The sequence below is a fragment of the Labrus mixtus genome, chromosome 17 (assembly GCF_963584025.1).
Source record: "Labrus mixtus chromosome 17, fLabMix1.1, whole genome shotgun sequence".
In the NCBI taxonomy this organism is placed as follows: Eukaryota; Metazoa; Chordata; class Actinopteri; order Labriformes; family Labridae; genus Labrus; species Labrus mixtus.
The window spans coordinates 15294827-15308947 of record NC_083628.1 but is presented as its reverse complement, the minus strand read 5'-3'; the positions used below and the strand labels follow the sequence as shown (position 1 = coordinate 15308947).

Genomic DNA, 14121 nt, shown 5'->3' with positions numbered 1-14121 from the left:
CTTCTTATATCAAGGTTTTATTTTTTTTCCCCACACAAGGGACTATATTGTGTTAGCATTTGCATTAAAGTAATACGTTGTTCTGCTGCATAAATTATCTGACAGCTCAGTTTTGTATTGTTAAATCATGTTTTTTTTTACTTTGATGTAAAACCACAGAACTTTTCATTGAGGTGCTTATAGGCAACTCTAAGGGATTCTGATGTAAATGAGCTGATGTTGCTGGTTCCCTTTATGTATCATCAAGCATTAACGGACAAAGACTTTCTTAACGCAGGTGGCCAAATTGGGGCACTGAATTAAACAGGGTTCTTTTTATGTGGCGATAAGAAGCATTATTTACCCTGTCTATCTTCACTAATAATGTCTATGTTAACCTATTACATTGAAGTGTGTAAAATATATTACATTCCTGCATAAAAATGTATTGACTTTGAAAAGTCATGTAGAAAGGTGTTACATTAAAATGCAAGGAAAGCAACAAGCAGCCTCCAAGAAACAGCCCGAATAGTGGATTTTTTTAGAATAAGACCTGCCTCTGATGAGGCTAATAGCCAATCATAGTTCAATATTTTGGAACAAAAAACCAGAACAGAGCATTAAGGCACTAAAATGTCAGGTACACTTGTTTGTTGTTTATTCAATCAATCAATGCATCTTTATGTGTATAGTACCAATTCATAACAAATAATGTCTCAAGACACTTTACAAAAGGCAGGTAAAAGACCTTACTCATTGTTATATCATAAAAATGGACATGAGCTTTTCTAGTCTTCTGACTACTCAAAGCGCTTTTTACACCGCAGGTCACACCTACTCATTCACACACTGATAGCAGAGGCTGATATGTAAAGTGACCATGAGAAGTAACTAATCCCATTCATACACATTCATATGACGCTGATAAACTTGGGGTTCTTGTCTAAGGAAACGTCAGACGCGTGGATCCAGGATCCCGGGATCAGACCGGACCTTTCGGTTGAGTATTGACCGACTCTACCAACTGACCCTCATCGCCCCATTTTGCTGAATAGCAGGTAAAATACCTAACCCATTGATTTACAATCTACAAAGACCCAACATTAATCCACCATGGGCACTAAGCAACATTTAGCAAAGTTACAGTGGCAAGTCTCGTTTCATTCTTAAATAATAGTAGCTCATTTGTTTTTCTGTGTTTAGTATTTTAATACACTTAGACAACCCCCATATCATTAAGAATGTATCATGGTGAACAACAACAGATGCCAATGGACATTTTTCAAACAGAAATTAAGTCTGAAGAGAAGATTCAAATGAATTTACTTTACAGCCAAACAAGCTCATTACAATATGATTCATATCTAGATAAATATTTTATTGTTTCATTGAAATACTATAACAGTCATTTTATACCGGGGAAATGTAAAAGACCTAACGCCCTATGCAGTATGTTGTCTATCTGTGAAGACAGCCTTTTGTATTTACTGTATTATTGTTTTGTATTATTATTTTAACAATCATATGCTCGGAAATCAAACTTGAAAACATTTGAGAAAAACACATTTGGACATCATAATGTGAACTGAAAGGAAAAATAAAAAAAAACATGGGGAATGTTTGATATGGCCTACAGCAAAACTATTGTAGTTTAATAAATTAAACAAAACAAAAATCTCTAGGTAAAAAAAAAAAAAAACCACAACATGGTTTCTCAGGTGACATACAGCAAAGCAAAGTGGTAACACTGATACATGAAGTTCAATACAACAGCACGTCACCTTTCATTTCAGTGAGAGACATGACGCATGAGCTATGGTGGTTAGTTCCTGATTTTCTTTTCAAAATATACTGCATATCTATTTTATATATTTATATAAACAACGACAACACTTGTGATAATTTCCTTTTTTTTTTTATAATTCTAAAATACATCTATAATATTTAGAAACATTATGTACAATTTACCCCACTGTAGGTCTTTCTGCAATACTCTTCTGCAAAAGGAAGAATCATCTGAAGTCCTCTGTTTGCAAAGCCCCGGGGCGTTTAAGAGCTGATAGAATTTGTTTCTCTCACACACACACAAACACACAATCTGTCACACACACACACACACACACACACACACACACACACACACACACACTTATATAAAAGACAAATGGTTCCAGCTGTAATTATTGAAGGTATTTGATATTTAGCAATCGTTTTCACAATGTAAGTTCTTTAATTCTCAGGGTTACTTCACATTGAACGATGAGAGTCTATTGTAATACTCTAGTCCATTAGGGAACTGTCAGGCTGAGTAATGTTAAGTGAGATGTCTCTTAATACTTCTGTTTGTGAGCTGTCACTCCTCCTGCCTGCTATCTGTGCACACTTGCCTGCAGTTTTTTTTGCGCAAAAAAACTGAAACCATATGAGGGCTTTAACATGCTCATCAAGTCCTCCATTTGTAAAAGATGTGCTCTATTGACATGATTTTCCATTCCGTTTCAGCAACACAAACTTTATATAACCTAACACCCACTGAGTGTCCTGTTACGTTACAGCTAGAGCTGGTTTCACAGCATTTCTCCATGCTTTTCCATTCTGCAGAGCGGGCCACTTATTTGAAGCCTCTTCTAGGTATTGTGATGCAGGATCAGGACTCAGAGAACATGAGCTGAAGCCACCGCATATGACAGTTTGTACTGGACGAGAAGTGTCCCGTCGTTATGCTCTACTAGAGGAAAACAGTCCACGTCTGCATTGTGAACACGGCGCCGAGGAGGGCGAGTGTTGCTGAGGGTGAAGAGGTGGTGGATGCTGAAGATGTGTGGTGGTGGTTGTGGTGGTTTTGGATTCTGTCAGGGGGTCGCACTGTGATGTAGCCATTGATGATGCGGACCAGCGGAGGAGGTGGAGACTGGACCAACGTGCTGTGCAGAAAGAAGAGAGAGGAAAGGAATAATGAGATGATTTTCAGGTACATCAGCTGATTACTCAAAATTAAGAGGGCCCCATACACTCATTATCACCTCAAATTATGAGCAGTATTTGTTCATTCACATGAGAGATTTTTTAATTTGTTCCCTGATTCGTCTGAGGAGGCCGGCCTTTATTGGAAAGGAAATTATCTGTGAAGTACTTTCAGCAATCTAGATGAAGCAACATAGAGCAGTTGTGGGTTTGTTCCCTCCTCCTGCCAGGCAACTATCAATAATCGACACCTTAACCCATGATCCTCTTATGAATATGGTTAATTAAACCTTTTTTTTAAACTGACGAATGGCAACTTCACACGTCATGCAAGGACATTTTAGCTTGTTATGAAAAAGACAAATTAATAACGATGTCTCTTTATGACCCAAAAAAAGCAGACAATAGCCTCAGCAGCAAGATGGAAAGTTTCCCTGTAGTGATTTGTCATGCCTTTGCAAGCAGCTGCAGGATATGTGTCAGAGGATAGTGCTGCAGAAGTGGCTTTTGTTGAAATTTTCCACTAAAAGACTCACAGTGAGTGATCGTTTTGACCTTTATAAAATAGCAGAATTAGAATTTTCTTCAAAATCATCCCGGACACATGTACAGGAAAAGATCATAAAACGAGATAAAAGGTAAAGCCTTGTCCACAGGGGACGAGAAAATCAATGAAAATCCAAAGATTCTCATAGGAGCTTATTGAAAAACACATCGATCTGAAAAAATAAATCAGGAGCTACACCTTTGTAAATTGTATTTCAAAATGAGTGTTTTTCTTCTTGCAGACCTTTACTCAGTAAACTTTGATATGTTTCAAAAACAGGTTGAGACAGTCAAAATAAGCTGTGCGTAATACTTTGACACGCTCAAATAAAACATGTTCCTGAATACTTGAGGTACAGTCCAGAGAAGACTTTATTATTTCCTTACAAAGTTCCATGTAGTTCTTTAACAATCAGGCTTCTCATTTGTCACATTTGATCACTATAACGTTCACTTTTGTCCAGCAGGGTGCATAAAGGACACTATAGAAATATTACTGATGTAAAATACACAAAGTAAAACTTCAGGACAATGTTATCCTCTGCATCAGCAGAAATTTAAACCTTCTTTTTGTTCCTTCTTTTCATTTCATAAACACTATGAATTCAGTCTGCATTACTTCTCTCCTTATCTTTCCAGTTTTCAAACAAGTCTGGCAATTAAATCATTTCTGCTCTCATGTTTGATGCTGTGCCTGTAGTGCTTGTGGTATTTATACCAATCGGGCGAGGACCAGGCTAAACAAATACACAAGTTCCTGAAGTTAGAATCTGTACTATTGAATTAGGGCTGCAATAGTACTTTGAAACACTGCAACAACATGAAACATTGAGAGATAAAAAGTGGTCCAAATGACATGTTTCATACATTTCTTATTTTTTAATGAACTTTAAATGGACCTACCAAAATATTTTAAAATGGTCTAAAAACATTGAACATGTCTACCATCTATTCAGTAGTTGACAAATGAGCTTCAGTAAAAATTTAACAATTTTTTTAACTGCCAGTCAAAATAAGATAATTTTTAAAATAATGATTCTTAGATGCTGTAAGGGATATTTTCCCTTTGCAGTTTACGTTGATTTATTTAGTCTTAAAGTGATATTGCTGGTAGAAGCAGAGTTTTGGATGTCCACATACAGATGTCTATGTATTAATGAAACAGGTTTGTTTATGTTTCGAGGGGCAGGAGAGGTGTAAGGACACCATATGTGATATGTTTCTCTGCGGTCATGCATGGAACACAACAGAGAACTGTGGCGCTGCAGTCGCTCCTTGCTCTGTCTACCTTTCCCACTCGGCCACCTTTACAGAAGTTAAAATATACAACGACGTGCACGGTGTACACTTTGTAACATGTTCACACAAACACTCAGCTTCCTTTCCATTCAAAGACAGAGTCTCTCAGAAAGAAAGAAAACATGTCTGCAGACAGAATGTACACAAATGTACACAAACGACCTCTGTTCATGTGAAGAACAGACGAGACAAGGTGGGATTTTTTTTTCCGCTAGTGATTTTTTACCAGTATCCTGTACATGGAAAAAAACATGTTCATATGAGAAAAAATCCCCACAAGCGTTAGAGCAGAGTCCTGCAAATGTCAAGTTTTAAAAACCATTACTCATCATTTATCTGCAACTCTTGTTTTTATCAAATATTTCGTAAATGTAACAGGGCTTTCTTAAAACTTTATCCGGAGTTTCTCCTGCTAGCCCCCTTAGTATTTTTTCAGCAGAAACGGCGAGTGAGCTGATGAGTCAAGCACCAGAGGAGGTTTGTGACCCTGTATAAACCAGCTCTCTCTGAACGCTCTGTTTTGGTGTGTGTGTCTCTTTAAATGCAATGAGCCCCCCCCTGAGTTTTCCCTGTAGACATCACTCCTTGGCTAGCAAGTATGAAAATGGCAGACCTGTACAAAATTTTTGCTCTAGGCCGGGGATGGAGTCCATGGTTGGAGACACCAGGGGAGGGGAGAGTATTTTTTTTTACCAGAATCCCACTGTGACATCACAATGAGTGCAAATTCAAAACAGAGCGCTTTTCTCGGTGTTGTAAGACATAAGCAGACCACAAACACAAAAGAACTGGATGGGTTTATTTCACATTGTGTGGGTCATTAGACACTCAGGTTACCCAAATATATGTTCAAAAACACTGTCAAAGTGGATTTTTCAAAATATGTCTACTTTAAGATTGCAAGCATGTCATTATCTTAATTTTATAATCATTGGGATACTTTGCTGCCTGCACTACCAATCATGATTATGCAGCTGAAATGTGTACATTTCTACAAGACTTTACAGTTTAAGAATTTGCCCAAATTATCCTTTAATAGTAAAAATTGTTTCTATGACTTTGAGTTCATGTAAAGTGCATTTTTTTATCCTTTGGTTTGACATTTATTACCTGTGAAATACAATTCAAAGTCATAGAATCAGTCAGGATTTGGCATGGTGACTCCCTAGTTTGTTCTTCAGCAGTTGCGTGTTCTCCTTATGACTGTGTCTTTCCATCAAGTGTTCGTATTTCCTCCTACAGCCCAAAGATGTGTAAGTCAGGTGAACTCTGAATTGTCAATGTTAGCTGAGATTAACAGGACAGGAGGGTGTAGAAAACGGATGGAGGGAGGGTCAAATGAACCTTTTTGTTGTCTGCACACATGCACACAATCATATCCATTAAAACGTATTCCTCTTGACAACAATCTAAGAAAAGCTTCACCAGACCACACCTTGGGCTGAGGTCTCGTTTTAATCTGAAAGTTGAGCTTGTTTTGTTGTCTGGTTAGTCCCTGCCTGGAGCTACTGTGAGACCAAAACTGGATACTTAGTAGAAACTCCCAGGCTGCTTTTTTGCACATCCAAGATACTCATACCAGCTAGAAACTAGTCTGGACTCATACCACACTACAGGCCATGAGTGTGTGTGTGTGTGTGTGTGTATGTTTCTTGCGCATAAAAGTTTTTGCAGACTGCAGGAAAAGTGAGGCGATCTGATATGTTGGTTGTCTAAGCCTGCGGCACCACAGCAGGAAGTGTCAGTTTTATTCTATAGACAAGTGGATAGGCTGCATTACACGTTTTCTGATTCCCCTCCACATCCTCTCCGTCTTTCTTCCCTCAGCTCAAACCATTAGGATATTTTCTTTTGTTCTCCTCTTAGACCTTTTTGTCTCACCTTTTCTACATTTCCCCCCATCCTGTTCTCACAGACAAGTCATGACAGATGAAACAAAACCCCACTGCCATGTTCCTCCCTTTTCTTACCTCTCCTCTATTCGAACCCAGAGGTCGTTAAAATGCCGGTGCCGCTGTTTCTTCTGCTTGTTCCTCCTCTTTTTCTTCAGCATCTTCCTCTCCGCTTTCTCCAGCAGCTCCAGGCTGTCAGCAGGCAGGAGCATGTGCGGTAACAGATCGTCCTCCAGGGGACGCCCCTCGTCTTCCTCTTTGTGGGGGAGCTCGTGGAGGAACGGCTCCAGGAGAGGAGACTCAGCATGGTGGTCTTCAGAGTCTGATGGCCTTGATCGCCTAGAGGGTGCACATCACATGAACAAAAGATTACTTTTCTGTATTTTAATAACTTGTTAATAAAAAAAAACACTTGGATGAAGATGACTGAAAATGAAGATTGGCCTTTTTTGACTAAAGTTTTGCTTTTAAGTTTTTAGTGTGTGGCACTGTAGCCTTAAAAAATATTTTTCCCATTTTCCTGCTACTCATATTTTGAAATTATTAAAATAATTGAAAATGCTTTGAACCAGGCTTATTTCTCTCTCTCTAAAGGGTAAGCTATAACATTTCCAGAGCCTCTTCTTTGACAGTCTTAATATTCAAATGGCAGATTGTTTCAATATTTTTTTTTAAGTGCCAAAAACGGAAAGTATCGAAGCAACTATGGCTTTGTCAAATAGAAAGGAAATGTGAGGGGAAGATGTAAGAAGAGAGGAGGAATTCCTGCTATGTTAGAACAGGATGCTGCTATGCAGGCTGGTAAAGAACCTTTCCAAGAGTTTCTGGACAAACGCACAAAACAGGAATGATTAGTCTGCAAATGAAGCCAAACTGTATCTTTTTAAAACACTGATGCTACTAATGAGCTGCTGACCATCTTCTAAGAGATCAGGAGCTCTCTTTTTTTCCACTATCTCTAACATGCTGACACACAAATTCATTCCCTTTAAGACCAACCCTCACATGTTCTGGTATCGTCAGGTTAGCATAGAAATGCATGGACAAACAATTGTTCTAATGTCTATGGTAAATGAATCCCTGACTTCATTCTTATGTGATTGGGTCAAATGCAGGTTCATCAGATGCGTAATTATCCTGCATCAAACACAGAGTGTGTGTGTGAAAGTAGATTCGCTCACACACAGAAAGAACACAGATCTGCAGTGAGATAGTGACCCGCACACTGTGCCATGGTAGACTGCACTACATGCTTCACAGCAGGAGGTATAAGCTCTGCTTGGCTTGGCCTTTTCAACATCTCTTCAGTGGTGGCCGCTGAGGGGGGTTTGTCAGGATTATCCACTGTTCAATCTACAAGGTGGAAACGGCAGAGGGGGAAAAAAAGTAAAAAGCCCAAATGATTGAGGAGCTATATGGCTGTGATTTACTTTTTTCTCCTTTAAACTAAAATGAATCCACATATGAGAGATCCCTGCAGTCTTGCACACTGCACTCTGACTTTGCATTCTTAGGACTGTAGCTAGTCAATCAGACTTTCTTGTTTTCCTGGTAATGTTTGTCAATAAAAGTCAGGATTTTTAAGTAGAAGGCTTTGAGTTGATGCAGAATGGGTTCAGTCTTCATAAGAGGTCGCTTCATTTTCATTTGGCTTTAGGTCAGTGCCGAGTAAACAGTTACACGTATCAAATTGATCAAACTAAAAACATTAATCTGAATATCTTGTAATAATCCCAATTGCAGGATTTTAAAGGCAGTGTGGGAATGGCCAATTTGCTGACCGATATATAATATATATATAGAGGTACATACAATAAAATGTCACTATAATAAATAATAAATACTGTGGATGATAAAAAATAGGATCAATAAACTGATTAAAAAGGCTGATTCTGTGATTGGCATTACCCCTGACTCACTTGAGGTTACCTTTGACAAGAGAACGAGGACCAAACTAAGAAAAAAGGTTCTGATCTTTGAAGGCGAACCTTTGCACAGAGTTTCTAAAGGACTCCGAAGCTCTTTCAGTGAGCGACTAGTGATGCCTTGGTGTTCTACTGAATGACTTAGAAGGTCCTTTGTTCCAGCAGCAGTCAGATATTTTAATAATTGTTTTCAGGCACGGCTGTAAACAATGTCTCAAATGGTGTTTGTTATTCATTTACATGTTGTGTTTTGTGATGGTACTGTCCAGATTGTTTGTTGTGTGTACGAACTGACCAGGTGGCAAATGAGTTTCCCCGCTGTGGATTCATAAAGTTTTCTAAACACAATGGGGTTTGACTTCATAAAGCTCAAGTTACCAGCTTCACTGCTCAGTCTAACTATCATTCAACCAATGGTTAAAACAAAAGAGAAATAAAAGCAAAGTTGACTCATGGTAGAAATTATTTAGAGTTTCAAATATGAGGGAAATAATGTTAATCATTTAGTTTAAAGTCATCAAAGTTCCCTTTGTCCCCTAAAAGAATCACTGTGATCTGAATCTGTTTATTTCATTTTATTTGATCACCAACTTCCACACTGTGTGCTAACTGCTAATGCCAGTTCATAACAAAGAAGTGAATCGTTCTGGTTCTTAAATAAAACCGCGACATACAGTACTTCAAAAAAGGGCGACAAACTATCACTTGTGTTTATAGACCCTTGGACAGACTAAGGACTCTAAAGAGGAGAGTCACGCACTGGACAGCTTCTGTGTCCGGTTTTGATTATTTGCAGACGACACATTGCTCGTCTGGGCTCGAGCAGAACCCGAACATCTGTTTTAGGTCTGTAAATGAACACAGGCCGACTATGGAGTTATGCTTACTTGGAAAATGATTTCCTACTTCAAATCCAGTCGATGAAAAGGTTGAGAGAAATATATACTCCTGTCAGGGCCATGAGGCGGCAGTTGCCCAGCACAATGTGGCCCGAGATGGAAACCTTACACTCCATCTAAGTGATAAAATATGGGCCTTTGACTTTATACACCCGCGTTTTCAGGCAGAGTCGTGAAAAAGGACGAGGAAATGTGTATGTTTTTGCACAGCTCTCTTACCCACAATCTCTGTGCTTGTCTTTTTCTCGGCAGTGTGTCACAAAAATATGACCACATGAAGATGAAAAAGTCTCTCACACTGAAAACATCAGTCCATGAAACTTACCTCCTGACATTGTCACCCCTATTTACTTTAACTAATCTAATATGCTTTGAATAAAAACAAGTCTTTAAGGGTTAGGGTTAGGTCAAATAAAGTTGGGCTCTTGTATGAATAAATGCTTGAATCTGTCTCTCAGCGATGAACCCTTTCCAGTTATGTGTGTAATTAAAGCTTTTTCCTTTTTCGAGACAAATTTAGCAAACAGGAACCTGCAGTTAAACTCATGGACAGAAAAAAGGTAATGGATGACATAACAATGTGCTTGTCCGTGTGTGTGTGCATGTGTGTGTGTGTGTGTGTGTGTGTGTGTGTGTGTGTGTGTGTGCGCGCGCGTGTGTGTGTGTGTTTAAGGGCATTTGAGCAATAAACCTACCTGTTTATTGGTACCCCAGCAGGGGTGTGCTCCACCTCGTACCCCTCGCGACGGAGCACATCAATGACTGTATTGTTGCCAAGAAAGTGACCTGCAAAAGAAAAAAGGAAAAGAAAATTAAAGCCCATTGATTCTTAAAGGGACAGGAACTTAAACCCAAACTGATGCCCTCATTTTAAGAGTTCATGCAAAGCTGCATGAGACGGGTTATGATGTTAGTTCTGTCATTAAATCAAATATTGAACCTAAAGATTCAAAAATAAATCAATGTCAAATATCAGAGTGGGTACATGCTGTATGCTACATTTCTCCTTATTTAAATAATCTTCTCCTCTTTCATACTTCTTTCTCATTTGTCTTCTTTTTCACCTGCTGCAAGCCTTTTCCATTCATCATCCCTCTCCTTTTCCTCTTTTTGTAGGCCTTCACTCCTTTACTGATCTTTGTCTTTCCTTGATTGCCCTCCCTCGTATCTGCCTCCTCTCCTCTCTTTTCTTTGCATTTTCATTCCTCCATTCTCCTCCTTCCTTATCTCTAACTTGCCCTCCTCTCCCCTCTTTTCTTTCTCTCTCTCTCTCTCTCTCTGACCCTCTCCACCACGTAAAGTGAGGGGCATTGAGAATCAGGTTGCCATGTCAAGAGGTCTCCATTCTTCCCCTCACTCTGACAAGGGGGAGCAGGGGCTCATTGTTTGGGCCTGCTCAGCCGTGGCACCACAGAGCTGTGTAAACAATGAGCCCCGGCACTTTAATCTGGCCCTGAGCCATCCAATAGAGAGGGGTCGGCCTAAATGCACCATGAGTGCCGCGATGCTGCCCCATCTCTAGAACTAAAAACTCTGTCCCAGGTTCTTATGTAGTCATGGAAAAAGACTGAGAGGCTCCTACTGAAGTGTGCAATGTCAACATTTGATCTGGTCTAGTGACAGGGAATTAGAACTCTTTTAAAACTAGTTCTCTTGGTAAATGAATGTGTATGTGTCTGCTTAGCCGCCCTGCAGGGGATAATGCACCTAAAGAATCTAGATTAATTGAGTTTTTTTTAAAACTTACAAACTGTGTATGCATGCTACCTTTTACTTTGTCGTTCTCTGGTTAATAAAAAAAATAGCTGTTAGCAAACATCTACTCAATTTATGCATTTCTATCGTTGATTCCAGAGCTCCTGTGTGAGAATAATGAGCTGTTTCCGTGCAAAAGGAAACCTGCATTTATCTTCACTTTTAACTGAGATCATTATCAATACAGGTGGTCAGTTCAATGAACACCCAGCAGCTCTTCAAGCAGCTCTTCAAGCTGAAATCAGCGTGCAACAGGCAGACAGAGGTCCAGTATGCCAGCCTGCCCGCGTTTAGAAACAACTCAGTGTGATTTATGTGAGTTTATGTCAGGGGGATTAAGGTGGGACAAATGGAGCTGTCCGGCACAATGAGGAGCTGCAGAAGGGTGGGCAGACTCCGACAACTTCAAAGGGACACACACACACACACACACACACACGTATACAAGTACGCATACACATGCAAATTGTAATAGGAGGTAAACCATTAATTCTGACATGTCCCCAAAGGCTTGTGGTGTGTGTTGAAAGAGTTTGAAAAAAAGTATGTGCTTGAGAAAAAGAATATATGCAAAAATAAACAAACAAAAAGAGAGTGGAATAACACGTAACTATGGTAAAGGTTTTTTTCCTGTGCTCCTATGTTTGATCATTTTCCATAACATCTCCATTCGAATAAAGAAGAACATTTTTTTTTATGGGATCAAAGTCTCATAGAAACACAAACATTTTTCTTTACCATGAATTCTTCACGTGGACTTTCCATTTTACAGCCGGGAATCTAAAAAAAATAATAGATGGAACCCCTCTGCTCCAGTCTGGAACAACTGCACGTTTCCGCACACTTTTCTGAGAGGGTCTATTCTACGACATGTTTATTGAAAGTCTATGTTTAAAAAAAGGATGAAGGCTGAATTAAAAGCATATTGCCTGCTTCAAGGGTTTCACATGAAGACCATTTTTCTCACCAGCACCTTAACAAGAACATGTTTCATACTTCTTTTTTTTTTTTTTTTTTGAGGGGGGGGGGGAGTCCAATCCTGCAGGCTGCCGGTGCACCGCAGTCATGGAATTACAAACAGAAATGAAATTCAGACATCTTTGATTAAAAATGATTGATTGCTCGGAAAGAGGCAGAACTTAGGAAAAGAAAATGATGTTTTAAAAGGTCTGCGTTTTTCCTGAAGTTAGGCCTCATGTATGATGTAGCCTTTGGCAGCCGACGTGAAGTATACGGCTGAAATATTCCAGGTGATTTGTGACAACTGCCCCTCTTTGTTACTCTCTCATTCTGCTAATGGCTGGTATCAAGCAATAAATCATTCTCTGGTTTCTTTCATAAAAAGAGAGCGAAAAGTCTGACAGACAATGTTAAGCAAAGGGAGAACAACCCCCCCCCCCACCACACACACACACACACACACACACACACACCTTTCATCATGCATTGCTGGATGTCTCTGATCCTGGAGTAAAACCATGTTTGTTTCTTTACAATGCAATCAAACAGACAGGACACGTTTGACAGCAAAACAGTTCACACTGCACTCAAACATGTCAATACTAGAGGAGAATATTTGAAAATAATAATAAAAGTTTTATTGCAAGTAAACTAAATTTGTGTTTCAAAATGTATTTTTTCTCCAATCATTTTTATTGCAGTTGGAAAAAGGCAACAAAAAAAAAACAGAAGTTTTGTGTTAAAATTCAGAAGTTATTGTCCTTTCCATCTTACCGTTTTGCCTGCTATATAAGAGATATCTCTCACGCTACAGCTGTGAGACAAAGATGTAGTTTTTTTCTCAGTTTGTTGTCATGCACTTTTAACAGGTGTCAGTCAGAGCTGCCTCCACAGACTCCAAATGGTTCAGAACGCCACTGCAAGGATTTCTACCATGGGCACCAACAAATATCAGCACATCAGTCCTGTTCTCACCAGCTTACACACGAGCTGCTTGTCTTTTATCATATTGTTTTTTAAGATATTATTGATCACTTTTAAAGCCTTAAACTTCCTGGCTTGCAAACAAACATATTCCCGGGCAATGTTGGGTTGATGCAGCTCTGCTGGTTGTGACTAAATCCAGGCTTGTAACTAAATGTGACCCAGGCCTTTTCACTCAGACCCCCACGACTGTTGAAGTCTCTGCCAATCAAATAAGACAAGCCAAACCTTTAGCCTCTTTTAATTCCTCTTGTAAAACTTTCTTTCGTAGGAAGACTGTCTTCATTTCATCCTTTTATCTACTCCTCCTCCTTCAATCTCCTGCACTTTGTAACCTTGTTAAGAAAAGGGCTACATAATAAGTGTATTATTATATATGATATACAGTAACTCTATTGTCCAGTCTCCTTTGGAGTGAATATTTTACCACATCATTTATAAATCAAAGATGGAGTTTTAATAGACAGGCAAACAATAAGAAGGTTCAACTATATTTAAACATGACTTCCATCTTAGTAATGTCATTGTTGTTTTGGTACACGTTTATTGTTTTGAATCACATTGCGAGTGTGTATTTCGTGAGCCTGAAGCTGCTAGCTTAGCATAGTGGCTAACTGTGTGTTTCTCTAAGACCAGGCAGTCTATAAGCCTGCACGACTTTTTGTATTTAAGAGCTTCACAGAAAAATATTAAAACTAAAAATGTAAATATAAATTGATGAGATAAACAAAAACAGTTTAACTAGGTTGATAAAATAATACAACACGTCGCAAATGTGACGTGAACTTGAATGAACCTGAGTTCATAACATCATGAAAGAGGTGGATTTATTTTCTAGGCTGAAAACTTTGAACAACCTTAGTGGCAGTCTGGGTTTCATGAGACGTTTGAATTTATGTTGGCTCATCAAACATGTTT

General features: G+C 39.0%; 1 protein-coding gene across 1 annotated transcript in view; it reads right to left on the bottom strand.

Moving 5' to 3' along the window:
* Positions 1–615: 615 nt before the first annotated feature.
* The window catches only part of trabd2a (TraB domain containing 2A), a 64402-nt gene continuing 50896 nt past the window's right edge, over positions 616–14121 (bottom strand). Inside the window, exons 5-7 of the mRNA XM_061061547.1 lie at positions 10200–10290; positions 6759–7019; positions 616–2903 (exon numbers count right to left, since the gene is read on the bottom strand). Of these exons, the coding sequence (XP_060917530.1) occupies positions 2708–2903; positions 6759–7019; positions 10200–10290 (548 nt within the window). The 3' untranslated portion in view covers positions 616–2707. The remainder of the gene's footprint in view (positions 2904–6758; positions 7020–10199; positions 10291–14121) is intronic.